This window comes from Gymnoscopelus microlampas (assembly GCF_963454915.1).
Source record: "Gymnoscopelus microlampas genome assembly, chromosome: 23".
Taxonomy (NCBI): Eukaryota; Metazoa; Chordata; class Actinopteri; order Myctophiformes; family Myctophidae; genus Gymnoscopelus; species Gymnoscopelus microlampas.
Window position 1 is genome coordinate 21749019 of NC_139960.1, and position 18999 is coordinate 21768017.

Here is an 18999-nt window from a genome sequence, read left to right on the forward strand (position 1 = left end):
GGTGTGTTGGGTGAAGAAAGGGCCCTTTGCAATTGCCAATGATGATTGCTAGGTAATGTTGCTGTCCAATGTCAAGACTATATTTCATCATGTGACGAGTGATTTGCATGACTGACTACGTCTGCCATTGGGCAGCGTGCATTTATGAGCCGTGCAGCACATGAACCTGGGGGGCCATCATACTAGCTTGCACTGAGGCCTGCTGTAACTAAGTTGTGCACCGAACTGTGCACAGCAAATTGCTTTAATTACTTGTTGTGTACTTAAGATGAACCCTAACCACTTGAGTGACCCCATGATGTTGCCTCTAGCATCACCTTGAGGCCAAAATGTCAACATTACACACTGTGTGTGTGTGTGTGTGTGTGTGTGTGTGTGTGTGTGTGTGTGTGTGTGTGTGTGTGTGGTGTGGTGTGGTGTGGTGTGGTGTGGTGTGGTGTGGTGTGGTGTGGTGTGGTGTGGTGTGGTGTGTGTGTGTGTGTGTGTGTGTGTGTGTGTGTGTGTGTGTGAAATGCCCAGGTCAAAGTATACTTCAATTCACAACAGGGTTTTGATAAGGCATATTTATCAATTGTGATTGTGATGTGATGGAGCTGAAGCCACAGGCATCTTAGACAGATGGTGAAGTCTTTAGTTTGCAATGGGAATACATTGATGGTCGGTGGGTGGGGGGTTCTTAAGTCAATTATCATCTTCACTTGTCTTGGCAGCATTCAGCCCCAGATTGTTCTGACTGCACCAGGACACCTACGCGATGTTCCTCCTCGTGATATCTGGAGACTCATCATCGCCATCATGGGTTGTGGTTTGCAAACTTGATCAGTTTGACAGATGGTTGCTGGAAGCCTTGTGATGCAGTCCCGGTGCTAATGTCAGGGCATGCAAGATGTGTTTGCCTAGCCACACAACCTGTTCCTTGTTTACTTGTGACAGATGGCAGTATATCTAGTGTGACTAGGATAATTTCTCCTGCAACAGCTCAGGAATTACGTAGGCCTATGGAATGTTGGTTAAATAAGCACAAATAAAAGATCTTTCTTTTTTTGTGTGTTCTGGAAAATGAATGCAGTCTGTCGCTGACTACATCATCTGCAGATCGGTTGGCTCTGTCAACGCTAGCTACTTTATGATTAGTCATGACAACTGCTCTAAACTCACTGCAGACACCAATCTTGTTTGGTTGTTTTGTTGTTTTAAGGCCTTATGAGTAGCAGGAATAATAGATGGAGGTGCAGACTTAAAATAATCTTAAAATAGTCAGAAAGGACTGCATACATAGCTCCAGCCACAAATTGAACATGTCTGTGAAAATTGGACAATTTGGTAAACACAGTGTTTGAGGGGGACTGTTTCAAGGCTGTTGCTTTGTGTTCAGATCACTTCAGATAATGAATCTGGATAGAGATTTCATGTTAATACCAGGTGCAAATGAGGCCTTGCTCAGCTGTTCTTTGATGGTGAGTGAGGTGTGAAGGGGCCGGGGCTGATGGGGAGGATGAGGGAGAGGGGTGGGAAGGAAGGGCACCCCCAAATGGCACTCTCTGTATAGGAACAGAGCCCATTGAAACCTTGAAGAAAAAGCGTTTGAAGAAATTATCCCCCCAAAGCATTTTAATATTTTGTATACGTCAAATGTCATGCATCATTATTTCCTATCTTTTTCTTAGGGAAAAGCTCTAACTGCGCCCCAGAATTATTACTTGCATGAAGCCCCTGCATAAAAGCTATACAGTGAGTATTTGGACTGTATTCTTAGTTTTTTATGCAACTTATGGACTTTTTGTCTTATCTTTGCTACTGTAAATCCTGAAATTCTCTTTGGGGATCAATAAAGTGAATCTATTGTTGAAACCGATGCTCGCTCGACCACAATGACTGTTAGAACGCTCTCTCACTTGACGATCTGTCTTTCTCTTTGTCAACGTCATCACTCAATCCCGGTAGTTTGATTTCTAGCGTTTTCACGGCAGGGAAAATGTCATTCCAGCAATACATGCCGGACAAATTACTAGGAAGCTTGACGAAAGTTTTCGAACACCAAAACTGCCACCATACAAGATCAGTTCCCGTTTTCACATGAGATGGAAAATTTCCACTACACAGCCTGAGCCTGCATTTTGGAAATGGGGTATAATAATACAATCTCATCTAAAATGAAGAACGTATACCGATAGAGGATCTTATATAGTATAATCATAATCAAAGAGATAGGTTGTCTGTCTGTATTTATTTATTTAAAATACATAAGAAACAGATACAATGAATTATTATTTCAAATGTGTACTTGAAATTGTTACAAAAGTTATCACAAACTGTACACTTCATGACAGTAGTTGCATTTGCTGCTTTTGCTCAATATTGAGTTGCACAATTCAAGCTAAACACGCTAAATTCCTAGACAGGGCATAACTTGATCAATTAGCTTGAATATGTTTCCATTGGGACAAATTATTAACAACTGTTACAGAACGTGTATAAATACAAACACAAGCCTGAGCTGTACAAATCACCAAATAATCTATATAAATACATAGTATTTCTACTGCCAGTAGTTTACGACTAACTTTCTTCATTCACTTTTGAATATAATATATACAAATATGGTCATAAACAAGTATGTACACATGTAAACACAGAGTTAGACATTTGGAATACTCTTAATATATTCATTAGTTACATTTCCCTTATTCAGTGTTTATATTATTAGAATGATATGCATGCTATGAGTACAAATTTCAAAATCAATTTTCTACATTTTCTGGGAACAGCGCAGGAGAAAAGCATCATTATTTTCATGTGCAAGTACAGTAAGTTAACAGTACATAGCCTTTGTAGTATATTTGCTATGTTGCTTACTTAATTGTTTATTACTCATACGTAAACACAAAGTCAGTAAATGCAATATTTTAGATCAACTTAACTCAATTTCGTATGGCTTAATATGATGTACTAAATGTACACTATATAAAATGACCTCTAAGGATATGATGTACTAAATGTACACTATATATAAAAGGACCATAAGGATTGAAATCTGAGCTATAAAGTCTAGTTTCTATAACTTGGGGAGAACCATGTTATTCTAAAATGCTACATTTCTTTAGGTGTGCTATTTAGTGGATTTCAATTCCCTGAATTTCCACCTGGGGAAAATTATATTACTTCAACTCTTTGTTCTCCTCAAAATGCATTTGATGTATCACCTTGTGTTGTCCTTGCTTACTAAATCGCTCTGGATTAAGAGCGTCTGCTAAATGCCTAAATTGTAAAATGTGCTGTCTAGTAAGTCTTCCCTTGGACAGCAAATCAATTGAATGGTCAATGCTTCATCTATCTTATTTATTCATTTCTACCATTACTTTGATGAAGATCCAGTTGCTGTGGACCTATTTAGCTTGAAAGGACTTTCTATATGAAATACGTTTTTGACACATATAAATGAATGGACAATGTTTTTCAAGTCAGATGACCATTTGCACTCAAACCTTATTAGACATGTTTAATCTAAGGTTATGGAGCCCACACTTCAAAACAGTGTTAAACTGTTCAAATATTTTGAGACCATATACAAAGTTTTATGTCGACATAGATGACTATTTGAAGCATCAGCAACATTTTACTAGAACTTGATAAAAAATACACCTCTTCATTCACATTTAATTTGCAATAAATGGCAACAATATGTACTGTATTTAAAATGTTTTTTAGATTAAGTTGAACAAGTTTCACCTGGGCCTTTAAAGGTTCTTCTCGATTCTTTCTATTTAGACCAATACTGTAGCTGATAAAATATACAGTAAATAAACTAGATTAACAGCTAATGTCCAAATGACATACAATATTCACCCAAAAAAACTGCATCGAGTGCCAGTTACTTTTTAACTAAGTTTGCTACATCCACTGGCTACAGTAACTAACTATGACAAATCAGGGAACCCCTTGGACTATTGTAATGACAATGAATTAAAATCCAATAACATAATTTATGGCCGGTTCCCTGTTTTCGATGGCCTTATGCATTGGATTGTGTACTATTTGTTTTATAATAAAGTCTTGGCACTGATTAGCTTAGCCCTTTAACATTTTGTCATATCATGAAAATGCTAAGAGACTAGAAAGAGCTGTACCAGTCCAGAAAATTATGCACTAAGAACAGAGCACATCCTAAATTAAGTAGCCTACTACTTCCACCCCAATGGTCAAAGTAATTCTTCAGTGGCAAATAGCCATTTTACTTAGATGTAATTTCATTGTAGTTGTAGTGTAAAGCTACTGTAATACTATTTGGTCAAGATGATGAACGTGAATGTTACATGATGTGCATAGCCAGCTCTCTAGAGCACTTGAAGTACTTTAATAATAAAGAATACCAACATTTTCAAGACAAGCTTGACCTTAAGAGCGGTAATGTGTCCAAAATCACTCAGGAGTGTCAAACGTGCGCCCTGCGGGCAAAATGCGGCCCGCGGAGGGGTCCAGTGAGGCCCGCGGAGGGGTGCCGTGCGGCACGCGGAGGGGTCCAGTGCGGCTCGCAACATGATTTTCAAAAAAGGAAAATCATACTGCCTGTGTGTGGAATATCTGCCATTCTAGGGCTAGCCTATAATGTATAAGTAAGTAGGCTTAGGCTATATATTTGTGCTTGTTAAAAGTATCACTGTAACATTTTTTACATGACATAAAGCAATCTGAGCGATTTATCAATGTCCTGGCCTGTATATGGTGCAGTGCTTTGAAGTCTTTGTTGTCATTAGATATAATGTCTCGTGTCCCTCTGTGGATTGTATTTGCACCCATCTATATTTTCTTCTGGTGCCACAAGGCGCTGCATTTTGTATTTATTTATTTCTATACTTGGAATACTTTACATTATGTCACCACCTTTAGTTTTTCAAATGCCCCAACGATAATGTATAGTGGACTCTTCATATCCCACAATGCATTGTGAAAAGTAGGTTACAACTGATGGTCACTACCACAAACCCTACATACCACCATGCATTGTGCTTAAAGAAAGATGTTGATGTTTATTTGGCACAAATCTTCTTCTTTTTTTTGGCAGATGAGTTCACTATTAGTCCTCTACATATCTCCCTATATAGGCAGTAGTAGGGTGTCGTGAATGAGTGAGGGATTTCAGACATAGTCAGTGACTTGCCTCAACTCATATTCTTTTGAGAGACTCATTTGCAGTTCAACTTTTTGGAGTGACTCACAGCTCTCAGGGTGTCTGTGCAGGTTTGGGTGAGGAACAGGAACCTTGACTCTCAAAACTCGTTGCTCTTCCTGGCCACTGTGAAAGCAATACAGAAAACATTAACCTGTTTGTTAGACCTGAAATCAGAACCAGGACCAGTATTTTAGATGTACAACACTTAAGACTAAACTGGCATTTCACCATTGATACATCAGAGCTATATTTTGTCTCAGTCTTCATTGCACTTTACATGATAGTCAATCAGGCCAGGAATTTCATAATTTTAGGGGTTGTCCAATTTTGAGGGCACAAAGGCCAAAAGCCAGGGCAGGAAGGTCATCAAATAAAACAGATTTTAGTCCATTGAAATAATGAATTGGATTTAAGGGTTAAGGATGTAATATGTACATCTGCAGTGAAATTAAAACATTATGGTATTTACAATCTGATCCATGCTCAGGCCCTGCACCACCAATCAAAGTTATTTGATTGGTTTAAAGATGGGGACTCAGGGGACTTTAGAATCTCAACAAAATACACTAGTGTCTACATGACAAGAAAGAGACACTGGTGTCTACAGAGACAGAGGAGAAAGTGGTACAGTCAGCTGGGGCATTAAGGCCATGGTGGCCTTAGGGCATGCCATTTTTTTTCAGGCCTCCCTGAACTTCCTGCCCTGTAGTCAATACATACTTGGTTGTAATACTTCTAATAATTTGAATTCCAAAAAGGCTGGTCATTGGACAACATGAAATGCGGCTCAACTCAATCTCAATCTGAAACCTGGGTCCCTGGTGGCAGGGTGGGGCAGTTAGTGCACAGATCATATCGTTGCTGTCGGGCAGAAACCTCCTATCTCCATATTCTAACTTTCTGTGCTTTTCCGTAAATTAACGCCCAACTTGATCATACTACTACAGCGGCACATTTAAGTATCAAAAGCAGCGGATCTGCCAAGCTCAAAACGCGTCGCAAAGCGACCCGTTTTGAGCTTATGGATCTGCTACTTTTGAATTTCAATCCTGAAAAGTAACAGTTTTGGACGTGACAGATATGCTCATTGTGTGCACGAGTCCAAGTCCCGACTTGTCTTGCATGTCTACCTTTGCCCTTGGTTTCTGTCTCTCTACACTGACCTATCTGAAATAAAGCATAAAAATAGCAAAAATAAATCTGAAACCTGTTTGCTTTAATAAAGCTGCATTTAATTAACTGTAATTAAAGGTAGGTCAAGTGATTTTCTTTGGTTAAAATAAGTGTTAAATAACACCAAATTCTGATCGTACGCATTGCTATAGAGTGTCTGTTCAGTAACAGGAGTCTCCATGTCTCTCCACCTCTTTATTAAACAGAAAGTACATTTTCAGGTCTGGATACCAATTTTATCCAATCAGGATAGAGAACTCAAGTGAATACAGACAGAATAATAAGTGGAATTGGAAGTGACGACACAAAGAATTGCGCAGACAAAATTGGAACTGGAACACTATAAAAATTAAGCTGATAAATGGGTACTTTCTCCTGATTGGCTAACATTTTTAGTATTTTACTTCTACTCCACTACATCTCTAGTGAGAATTTTACTTCTACTCCACTACATCTCAGAGGCAAATATTGTACTTTTACTCCACTATAATTATTTGAAAACTTGTTACTTTTATTTTTTTATTATTATTACAAAACCTATATATATACTTTGGCAATTTGAAAATAGCCGATCTACAAGCTCACAATGTGTAGCTTTGTGACGCACTGTGAGCTTGTAGATCTGCTATTTTCAAAGGATTTTTATACATTTGAAAACTTGTGAAACGGGACCTTCTGCATATTTTACTTTTGGTACTTTTAAGTATATTTTGATGCCAATACTTTGGTACTTTGTACTATTTCCACAATAGGGTATTGATACTTATGCTTGAGTAAAAAATGTGAGTACCATCACTGGTAAAAAAAAAGAGCAGGTACCTCTCCCAGAGCATGCCAGTGTGTGATGGGCTTGCGAGGGTAGGCTAACATTTCATTCCAGTGGTTTCGTCCAAGAACCTCGGCATCTGGCCCAGTGCGACACACACCGATCACCTCGTTGTGTCCAACCCTGTTAAAATTTCATTTGTAAACACACACACACACGCACAGTCATACAGAAACATGCACACGCACAAATACATCAAATTCATCAACACAGCCATGCACATAAACACACGTCTGTCTATTCAATATGGGTAGTGTTTAGGAGAAATAAAGGAAAAATAAGCAATAATCCATCTTGAAAGGAAGCTGAAAGTGTATTATATGTTTGATTATAGTCGCAAGCCTTAACTACTAACTATTTAGCTCCTAAGAGACGTATAATTAGCCATCTACGGGGTCATTCATGTTTTTATTCCCACCAAACCGGAACGGCTTGGGATTATGTTTTCACTCCTGGGATTCTGACCGTGAGTCAGTCTGTCTGTCTGTCTGTCAGTCTGTCTGTCTGTCTGTCTGTCTGTCTGTCTGTCTGTCTGTCTGTCTGTCTGTCTGTCTGTCTGTCTGTCTGTCTGTCTGTCTGTCTGCCTTTCGTCGACTAAAACTATGATGAAAAATGTTCGTCGAGTATTTTTTTTCACTGATGAAAACTAAATAAAAACTAAGCTGCGATGACTAAAACTAAGACTAAATATATTGACAATTTCGTCAACAAATAAAAACTAGACTAAAATGTTAGTGAGGGACGAGTGGAGAAGAGATCCAGTGGTGTGAGCTTGTGGATCGGCTATTTTCAGCATGCAACCAAGTGTAAAATCAGCCATTACGACACCATCAAGGCACCACCAAAATACATTTTAGTCGACTAAATCAACTGTAGATTTAGTCGACTATAATCTTAAGATATTTAGTCGACTGAAACTAGACTAAATCTAAAATATTTCAGATGACTAAAATATGACTAAAACTAAATTAAATTTTAATCAAAAGACTATGACTACATCTAAATCTAAACACTAGTGAGCAGCTAATCTCAAGCACCGCTGGACTGATCAGCGTGAAACTTTGTACATGCCGCCGTGGATTGAGAACCTCCTCTTCCACGCTTGACATGTCCATTCAATACATTTATTTCTATGGCTAAACCTCCACTGACCTGTCATAGTCCATCACCGTGATGCACAGGCTGACTTGTTCCACGTTCTCTGGCGGAATGTCAAAGATGATGGCCTCGTTGTACACAGGGTTGAGTGTGCTTTTCTTGATGGTGGTTTTCCTCTTTTTTAATCTTCGTCCATCACAAATCAGGGAAACCTTCACATACGGGTCTGTGAGATGCAGATCAAGTTAACATTAGTTCCAGTTACACGGTTACAATTATTACACAATCGCCTGATTGCAATTACTAATCGTGATTACGTGTGTTTTGCATAACCGTCATAATCGTTTAATATTGAAAAATGTTCATACATCCTCAAACATTTTCAGAAATAGCAGATCTATATGCTCACAACTCAGCACGATGTGACGTGTTGTGAGCTTGTAGATTGGCAATTTCCACAATTTTACATTATTTGTTGAATGTCTACATTTATTAAACATCATTTAAGTTATTTGTCACATCTGCCCTGTGCAACTTTTGTTTACAAAGCCTAAAAGCCAAACATATATATAAATATGTTCAACAGCATTCAATGCCAAAAACACAATTAAATCATTAATGACAATTATTTGTGTGACAATTAATCGGCAAGTAAGATGTCATGATCGTGACAACCCTATACACTATACACGGTATGAGTGTGGTTGTAGAACAGTTGTTGAGTTTGAACATCGTGACTTTGATGACAACATAATATTTGCAGTATAGCCACCTAATGGTGAGTTGGTTGGGAAAGGTCTATAAATGGAGTTGGTACAACGTACAGTATATTCAGGAGGAAGACTACGCCTTCAAACAATAAGGTCGTTATTCACCCTGCTTTCCCCCCACTCTATTCCCATGCTCCATTCTCTATTCCTGGTTCACTCCTCCAGGGTAACGCTCCTTGATCAATCGCCATGGTTACTCAAAATCAACTCCTCCTACTCACAAGACAACAACCCCTCCCTCGACTTATCTCCCATGGTAACTGATCACAACTCCACCCATACTCCTCTCTGTGACTTTGCTGCCATGGTAACTGAAAGCAGTCCACCTGAACTCCTCCCCTTTCACCAATAAGCGAGGAGTATATATACCTGCCAGGTCTACCTGCCACTTGTACTTCGTATCCCTCCCTCCCCTTTTTCTTCCAGTCTTCTCCGGCCGTCTCTTTCTCTGTCTCTCCTTCTCTCTCTCCTTCTCTCTCTCCCAAAAATTGCTTGCTCAGGGTAGCACAATGTCAATGTCCCCCTCCTCTCCATCCATCCATTATCAATTCATTTATTCCCGACACGTTCATCTCCTCCTTTTCTAAATAAAAAACCTTCCGTATGGATTGAAGACGTGGTCTGTACTAGTGAACAGTGTACTGTCTTCATGATTGCACTTCTGATACGCGACATCGTCACTTCAAACTATGCAGAGTAGAGCTCTTCATGGGTCCACCCGAACCCGAAAACACGAGACCCTGAGACCCGAGCCAATTGTGCCAATGCAATAACGTTACATTTTATTTTCCCTTCAATTACATTTTTGCTTTTATTCCAATTTACGAGATAGATTTTTTGCCAAATTAGTTTTTAGTTTGTGATAACAACATTGCTCTGCAATGTCAATGTATTATGACCCTGGTGCTGAGACAGGAGTTAACCTATTTTGCTGTCGGGTTACCTGAAGAGCCTGTGATGTCCATGGCTTTGAGGTTTCTGCATTTGATAACCGTCAGCGTCATCCTCCCTGCTGTGGGCAGGTAGCAAAGTGAGTACATGATCTCGCCCAGGTCCACGCTCTCCTGGAGGAAAAAACAGAGCAGAGAACATTAAGACTGCATTCAGTGCACTCACGTATTGGTTTGTATTGGACCAGTGTGCTCAGTGTCTTATATCCGAACGCGCCCATTGTACAGTTCACTTGAACGCCTTGATGTAGGATTCTCAGGTGGATACTAACATTAAGGCATAATGTGTGGCAAAATGACAAAATCACTCTGAAAGCAGAGAGATTATTGTCCTGGCATGGCTTAGGTCCACTTATCATTAAAGGGCAAGAGACACATCAATTAATCACTTGTCCTGATGATGAGTGTGTGACAATAGACCCGTTAACAAGGTATGAGTGGTCACTTCATATTTATATTGGCCTTTCTGGCGGCTTGTAGCTAACATGGATTTACATGGACGACAATGAACCAGCATTGCGGTCTCTCAAGTAGTGTTCATCTGGAGTAAACATAATTATATTCAAAATAATTGAAACCATCAGAAATACTGTTCGATTTCTGACTTACCCTAAATATCCCCAAATGTACTGTGGTGTGAAGATGAAAAGCTACTAAAAACTACAGTACAGTATGTAGGGTCGGTGAGCACAAGCTGAGATACTTGATAAGAAACCCATACACACCTCTAACCATCTTAAGCCTAAAGGAGCCTAAAGTTTTATCATTTGAACATTATTATGGTCAATGCCTTTAAAGTGTACTGTAAATATTGTCCTAGGGTACATCCCTAGTACTATACTTCAAGATTAATCTGAGATTCTGATCCTGCACTTTGCTGATAACAGCAAAGAATCTTCAAACTAGAAATCAATGAATGTAAAAAAATATATATATATATGAAAGACAATAAACTCAAGGAACAGTATTGGGGATACTGTAAGTGTTGTCTCGCTGGTTGTGCCTCTATTGTCAGTACTGTAGAACATGGAGAAGCTAATCTAAGCCTTAAAACAATAGGCATGAAACTGAGTATTCACTGTACAATAAAACAAAACATAAAACAACACACAAATACAGGAGTAAAAACATTTGCATAATGCATTGCTCTGTTGCTAAATGTAACCTTGTAGTATAGACATAGACATGTGTGTGGGTGTGTGGATGATTTCTCCAGGGCGTTGGAATTATGCAATGCGTTCCGCCTATGGGCTCTTAGAGCAGTATTGATGATTCAGTGGAATTTTCCATTAACAGGTGCTTTATGACAAAAAGTGAAACAAGGTATTATCCCCTTTATTTGTGTTCTCCCTTGATAATAACCTGGAACTAGTCTCACGTAGCCTAATCTCTCAAGACAGATTCAGAGCTCCACAGCTGAATCTGTCGGCCCATTTACAACGTGTAGAGTTGTTGTTATTAGGAATGAAAATAACTGCACACCACTGGAAGAGGAGGGCTGAAGGAGAGTGAACGGGCCGACATCTGGTCAAATTCAAAGGGAAAAATATTGTTTTCTTTTTTTTTGCTGATGGGTCCCCAGATTGCACGTAGCTAGACAGTCAGAAATCTGATTGTCTACCGATACGTCTGGTGACATTTAAATTCAATATAAATTAGTTGCTAATGCCCTCAGACAATCCTAGGCCACTGCTTTGAAAACCAATCCTCATACCGTTCTAATATGTCTATAAGTCTTTGCATTGGTTCTGCTATGGCGTTATTTATTTTTTACCTGAATGCTTTCCACCCGGTTCGAATTTCTATGTCACCGCACGTATCGGTAGGCAGAGATCTCCAAGCTTCTGGCTACATGAGACTAACCTGAAACACTGAAGAATTCAGTCATCTCCCTCATACATCAAGAACATGCCTGCAAAGGAGATACATGCTGTATGTTACTGTAATATGTTGGTGCGAGACCCTACTCACGGTGGTTGCTGCGTGAATGTCTTTCCACACCACTGCTTCCCTGGAGAGGTCCGAGAGTTCAAAGAGGTTGTCCACCACTACCTCACCGATCATGTCATGGCTGGTGAAGCGGTCAAAGTCGAACACGCTGAAGTGCAGCTTGCGGTTGCACAGCTCATCGTATTCCACCGGGAAACAGAACGCCTCGTCGAATGATGGGTTGAGATTCTTGCGGTGGACACGTGTCTGGAACTTCTTCTTCCTCTCTGGCAGCAGGTAGATCTTCACATAGGGATCAGAAGTGCCTGTGAAGTCCTTGGCTGGCAGCTCCAAGGCCTTTAGGATCATCACCACCAGAGCCTGCTCCTCGTAGTCGTAGCGCAGCGAGAAGCTAAGTTTGCCACAGGTCTCCACAGGCTCCCTGGTCCCGTTCTCCGAGTCCACGGACTTCTGTTTGTAGAGTTCAGGCTTTATCCTTCCAATGCTTACTGTAGATGACTGGCGAATCGGAAGGGCGTCCATGCTGAAGTCAACACTGGTGACATTCATCTGGCGCGGCAGGTGGCGCCGGAATGAATTGTGCCTGTTGAAAAGGGTAGAGGCAGGGGGGTGTCTGATAAATGTCTTAAGTGCCACTGAGATGCTATTCTACCTTCACTTTGGTGTTAATGTGTTCAGAAATGACTACAGTACGTCTACAAAATGATGCTGTATGGAGGTAACCTATATAAATATTCAATTTATGTTTTCCCCGATTCCCTTCTTTTGCTAATTATAAGAATGCAATTTGTCATACAACTTGTAGCTCACAGTAGCCGCAATAGATTTGGATGAAAAACAATTCCACGAACTCCTATGCCTTTGACATTATCCTCAAAGAGAAGGACCAGTTATATTAGTAATTATATAGAGCGGTCATAATAATCGTCTTTCTTTCATCTTTAGCAGTGTGGCTTTTAGTTCAAGGAAACATATTTTGTTCTAAAAAAAGACTGCTGTTTCTAGTGCTGAGGCCATAAGTGAATGAAAATGGGCAATTTCCTAGAATTCACTAAGTGAAGGTCCATGAATTGCTGGATTTCTCAATATGTTAGGAAATCATGACTGCACTTCACTTACCAATGTTTAGTTGTTTTTTATTAATAGGATTTTGTGAATCTTTGCTTTTATTGATGGTGCTGATTGATTAGTTTGTTTTTATTTGTATTTTTTATTTTTTTATTTTGCGTTTTTATTTATTACCATCTTTGTATGTTTTTTTGTTTTGTTTTATGGTTGAAGCAATTTCCCAAGCAATAAAGATGACTTTAACCTTACAGTACCTTGACAAATGGTTTGATTGAGTACTATGCATTGCGCAGGCCTATTTATTTGCTCACACTTGTGTAAATACAATATAAATCCCTAAGATAAATGTTTGCCACTTAACATAAAGCATAATACCACTGTTTATATCCAATGTTTACACATCCCTGCCCCAGCCCCGGGTGTGACAATTTGCTTCCATGCTATTTAGATGAAGCTGAGAGTGTATCACTTAATCAATCTCTGTGGACTATAACACTAAATACTGTGTGTGTGTGTGTGTGTGTGTGTGTGTGTGTGTGTGTGTGTGTGTGTGTGTGTGTGTGTGTGTGTGTGTGTGTGTGTGCGTGTGCGTGTGCGCGCGCGGGGTGCCAATTATTTTGGGATGTTGACATAACAAGCTTATTTTCATTCACATGTGGCCTCTCTGGCCATTTGTACTTAATTCAGATTTCTGAAATAGGTTACATAAAGTAAACTTAAACTCAGGAATCAGTAGTTATTAAAGAGTAAATGGAAAGTTAGAGAATGTACTGCAGGCGGGTGGCGATCAGTGATATGTCTCTCCTGCCCCTGTTCAGTGTGTGATTCATGCACCCGGACAGCTCAATCGAATCTATCAGTGTTCCTCCTTAATCACAAACTACAACAAGTGTAAGTGTGAATAATGGCTTCCTCTGAGCAACGGAGAGCAGCTGCTTGATGTGCTCACTAGAACAAACCCCCTTCTAGCACTCCCAACCCACAGCAATGATAATTATCCTTGCTTTCCTTTAAACACAGTCTCCGAAAAACAAAGGGAAAGCTGAAGCTGATTGTTTAATTACCGGTGCTGCTTCCCCATGTTACCATGGCAGCTTGACTCCCATGCACGCCCAATGCAACGCTTGGTGGTGAATGATTATAGGTCTTTAAAGCGGAGCAATCAGACGTGCCATTACCCTGGACGAGCCTACAGGAGGTGATCCTTCAGGTCAGTCAGACCGTCCTTGGCAGCATTGCATGCATAGTATCACATGTGCCATGCCATTCCAAGGTTATTGGCCAATCCCTGATAGCGCTGTCTATGACACGTGCTAAACCGCCCCCAGGTTCCTGGTCACATGAACTGCCATGACAGGTCTTGTGTTATGTAAGTAATAACAACAATATTAATAATAAATATAGCTGAAAGCAGCAACAAGCGGGTTCGAGAGAGAGAGAGAGAGAGAGAGGGGGAGAGGGAGAGGGAGAGGGAGTGAACATGCATTAATTAACAAAGTCATGATTTTTGTTCAGTAAATTATATTTGGATTATTGGGGTTTGAACCAGGGACCTACAGACTGGCAGGTAGACAATGTTCTGACTGAGCCATTGGATATACAGCATTGGATTTCATGTGTGGTAACTTATCATACAGCATGGATTGCTTATCATATATATACAAGCTCATAACGCGTCACATTGTAGATTGGCTGTATGTGGTTACTGTAGGTGTTGTATTAATAATTAAATCTGCAAAGTAGCAATAACTAAAGCTGTCATATGCTATAATTGGCAGCATATGACAGGCATTTGGCATTGGGCGCTTAAAGTTAAATATTTGAAAAACTACACATTATTTCAAAGAAAAAGCCACCAGGCCACTAATGAGTTGTGACAGGTGTGATTGGTGATGAGTGAGAGCAGGTGAGAGGGGTGGATCCAATCCATGGGAATAGGGGGAAGGTTGCTCACTAGATGATTCTTTTCTACACCCACCATCACTAACCTTAACCTCAGTAAAACAACGACCTAACCTCAAGAAACACTAACGCATTGTTGGGGACAGGGATCGAACCAGCGACCTATGGATTCACAGGCTGCCTCTCTTCTCATTGAGCTAGAGATATGGCCTCCCTGATGGTGTCTGTTGATATCTATAGGTTTTTCTGTCCGTTATGAACCAAGCCTCTGTTTCGTTAACTACTCTAGATCACTGGTTCACAAAACATTTACCAATACATTTTTTTTGACTTCTCTGGAAACTAGAGCAAATAGTCGATCTACAAGCTCACAACGCGTTGCTATCTGAAAAGTTGTGAGATTGTAGATCGGCTATTTTCACAAGAAAGTATGTCATACTTAAAAAACAACTACTCTCAAAAAAGCATTTCATGTTATTGTTTAAAAATTGCACATGTCTGAATTAACAGGGTCATGTTTTGTACAATGTAATCTGTAATGAGTGGGGTTTGAACCGGGGACCTTCGGAAGATGAGGCTAACACTTTACTGATCAAGCTATTCAATCCACAGCCTTGGTCAGTGAGAAAGGAGAATCCAACAAAACAAAAGGGGGAATGAAGTACGTCATACATTGAAAATAACTACTCTCAAATGAGCATTTCATGTTATCTTTAACAATTGCTCATGTTGTGTCATGTTGTGTGCAATGCAATTATAATGATGTCTGCATGAGGTGGGAGTCAAACCGGCAACCCTGTGGTATCAAGGCATATGGTTTACCAATCAGCCATTGGACCAACAGACCTGAACTGGTGAAAAAGGAGTTCACACAGATGACACAGTTTCACGGAAATTGCTGATAGATGTGTTCCTCATGAGTCAAGGCACATGTGTAAGCAAGTTTCACGGCTGTCGGCCAAACAAGGCATGGTTTTTGCCTGTTTAAAAAAATGCCTGTTTTTGCCTGTTTTTGCATTTTCAAAAAATTGCTATAGCGCCCCCCTTTGACCAATTGGAGTAAGATTGGTTTCAGTGATACTTGGAATGACCCTCTACATTACTGTAAAGTTTCGAACAAATGTGAGTCTGCATGTATGTGTTTTAGACGCAAACGAATAATTGTCATAAAACTGCAATATTCATTGGCTCTTAAAAGCTTAATTTTTTCACTTATGGAAAATCCCCCTCCCCAGTTTGTCGGCCAAAGTTCCAAAGTTCATGTGTAAAACGTTTCGTGCAGATTGCTCAAAGATCCCAGGAGGAGATAGATTTTTACTGTTTTTCATATAATTCAAAATGGTGGGAGATCTAAAGGTCAGAGGTCAAAAGTCAGAGCATGAAAGTTGTTAGGCATGAGGAGGCACATGTGTGTATCGAAGTTTCATGGCTGTAGGTCAAACAGGGCATGAGTTGTACCTGTTCAAAGTTGGCATTTTCAATTGAGTGCTACAGCGGCACCCTTTGGCCGATGGTTGTGAATTTCGGGCCTTGGCCGTTTGGCATATCCCTCTACCATATTGCAGAGTTTCGTAAAAAGCGTATGCACGGTTGGGCCAGAACTGAAAAAACGGCGGAAGAACATGAAAGTGTAGAGATGTACACTTTCGAGCCTTACAGGCCTCGAAACCTTAAATATTATTTGCTATTGCAAAGGCTTTATAGAAAAACAAGACCACACTGTGTCATAACATTTTGTGTGCTTGTGTCTTTTACTCTGTTCTGGACTATGTCATTCATACACATACAGTAGACAGATAGGGTGGTGTGGTATTTGGGGTCAAAGGTGGTTTAAAGCGTTGGTCCTCAAAGTGGGGTCCTGGGACCCCCAGGGGTCCTTGAGGGAGTGCCAGGGGGTCCCCAGCCAAATGATAGATAGTTAGGAACCAAATGGACCCTCATGGGTCTGTAACTCAGAGAGTGTACATTTGTACACTCTCAGAGTTAAATTAACATTGATTTTACAATATAAATTGGGGTCCCAGAGATAGAAATGACATTAAATGGGGGTCCGTAGCCTAATGCATGTCAAACTGGGGGTCCTAGAAATTAAAATGGTTGAAAATCACTGCTAGGCGTAAAATCTATTATAGGTGTCCTTGGCATATCTTTTCAAATGGGGGTCCACTGGCTAATAAGTTTCAATTTGGGGGTCCTTGACATGAAAACGTTTGAGAACCACTAGTTTACAGTACCTAGATGAGGACGTGGGTTCAGTCGTTTGTCTCTGGATCTTGACTTGCTGGCTGAGCTTTTCCTTCAGAGCCGTCTGCACGTCAGCGGGGATATCTGGAGACGTCTGGCTGATCTTCATGGCTGCCTCCAGGAGCTTGACAGAGCTCCGTCCATTCACCTTCTTCACCTCTGGTGGCTGTTGCTTCTCCACCTCCGGCGCTTTGGACGCTGTGATGGGCAGGGGGCTGGGCGGGGGTGCCTCAGGGAGACCGACACGGAGGACATTTTCTGTATGGGCGGACAGAGCCTTACTCCTCCAAATGGGCCAGCACAGCTTCCAAAAGACAAAGAGAGAGACTACCAACAAGGCGAGGCCACAGAAACCCACGACCACGGCAAGGAGACTAATAGAGATGTCTATACATATAACCACAGACAGAGCCAAAGAGAAAGACGAGGAGATGGGGGACGAGCGGTGGACATTATAGGACAGACACACATGCAAAGAGAGAAAGAGAAACAGGAGAGAAGGCAAGCTGTAAGAGAGAGGAGGCACCTGTTTGACAAGGCAGGATGATGATAAGTCATACAGCCTTGTTCAAGGTGCTGCTGCAGAGTATCACGTTCACAGGCTGAAACAATATGAACCACAAGCTAATACAAATCTCTTGTCCCTCTAAATGTCAACACAGTTACTGTACTTTCCTCATTAGTAGCCTATTTACAAGAATAGTTCATATATCGTGCGTAAAATGAAGTTTAGCGTTAATTTGCATTGCTCTGTGAAAATAATCTTTTGTAAAAATGATTAATTAATCCTCAGATTAAGACTCAGACTGTCCAGAAAAAAAATCTAACTAGACACATTAGAGCGAGAAAGAAAGGAACACAGTTTATTTCTTTAGTCAGACATGCACCATATAGTTTAGCCTATTCCACCTGTTGCCACAAAACAACTTTTGAGAACTAATCTTGGCTCCAAATAAGCAAATATTTCAAGGAATTCAGGGAGTCTTTTCGATTGATTGATTGATTGAATGATTGATTGATTGATTAACAGTTTGTAAAAAAAAAAAAGCACAGAAAGTACAGTTCCATACAAAAGGATGCTAAAAGGATTAAACCCAAGAAAGCACTATGGCTTGTTTCCATTGGGGTCCATGGCATGTGTATTCAATTCATCGAAAGATTATTGATCGTTGATTATTGAAAATAATCTCGATTATTGTCGTATTTACCTGCGTTCCTTTTACCTGGTATGTTGCTCTCCAGGGGAAATATATCCGAGCATTTCTCCCGATCTACGTGCCCTGCGAGGCAAAGTTCCGTCACTATTTGGAGAGCCCTTTGGCACAGGCTGACGCCGTCCTCCGTCCGGACGCCCATGGCTCTCCTGTTAAGCCATCGCACGGTGGAAGAGGAGGCGGGAGGGTGGTTCATCTTCTGGGGACCGGAGGAGTGCAAACTCTCCACGACAGATGTCTGACTGGGAGAACCGACGTGTCCTCATCCATGTCCACTGCGCTGCGTGCGCTGCGCTGAGAGGAGAGGAGAGGAGATGTGACTACATGCGCGCTCTGTGCATTAAGAGCAATTGGAGGCTCGATCCTTTAGTGCACTGTTTCCCAAACAGTGGGTCGGGACCCACGTTTGGGTCGTGGGTCCATTTTTATGGGTCGCGACTCGCGAGTAAATGTCTCTTTAATTTTTTGTTTCTTACATTTTGTTTTTAATTGTTATTATTTCTGAATATTACATAATGTTTAATTGAAAGATATATATATATATTTTAAATGATTTCATAAATGAACTAGAAAAAGTGCTCCTCGGAGCACAGGTCTCCGCCAGGTCAGTAGGTTGTGGACCAGCAATGTTTGG

At 40.6% G+C, this 18999-nt stretch overlaps 1 protein-coding gene across 2 annotated transcripts; it reads right to left on the reverse strand.

Annotated features, from left to right (window-relative positions):
• Positions 1-5215: 5215 nt before the first annotated feature.
• syt10 (synaptotagmin X) lies at positions 5216-18561 on the reverse strand (the record flags this gene model as incomplete). 2 transcript variants are annotated; one of them, XM_084049586.1, is made up of 7 exons in its annotated part: positions 5216-5293; positions 7163-7292; positions 8322-8493; positions 9981-10101; positions 11959-12520; positions 17142-17538; positions 18375-18561. In XM_084049586.1, 7 exons carry the CDS (start codon positions 18559-18561, stop codon positions 5222-5224), a joined length of 1641 nt encoding a protein of 546 aa, XP_083905712.1. In that variant the 3' UTR covers positions 5216-5221. The 2 variants fall into 2 exon arrangements, with proteins under 2 accessions (XP_083905712.1, XP_083905711.1); XM_084049585.1 differs by having other exon boundaries at positions 18360-18561.
• Positions 18562-18999: the final 438 nt, after the last annotated feature.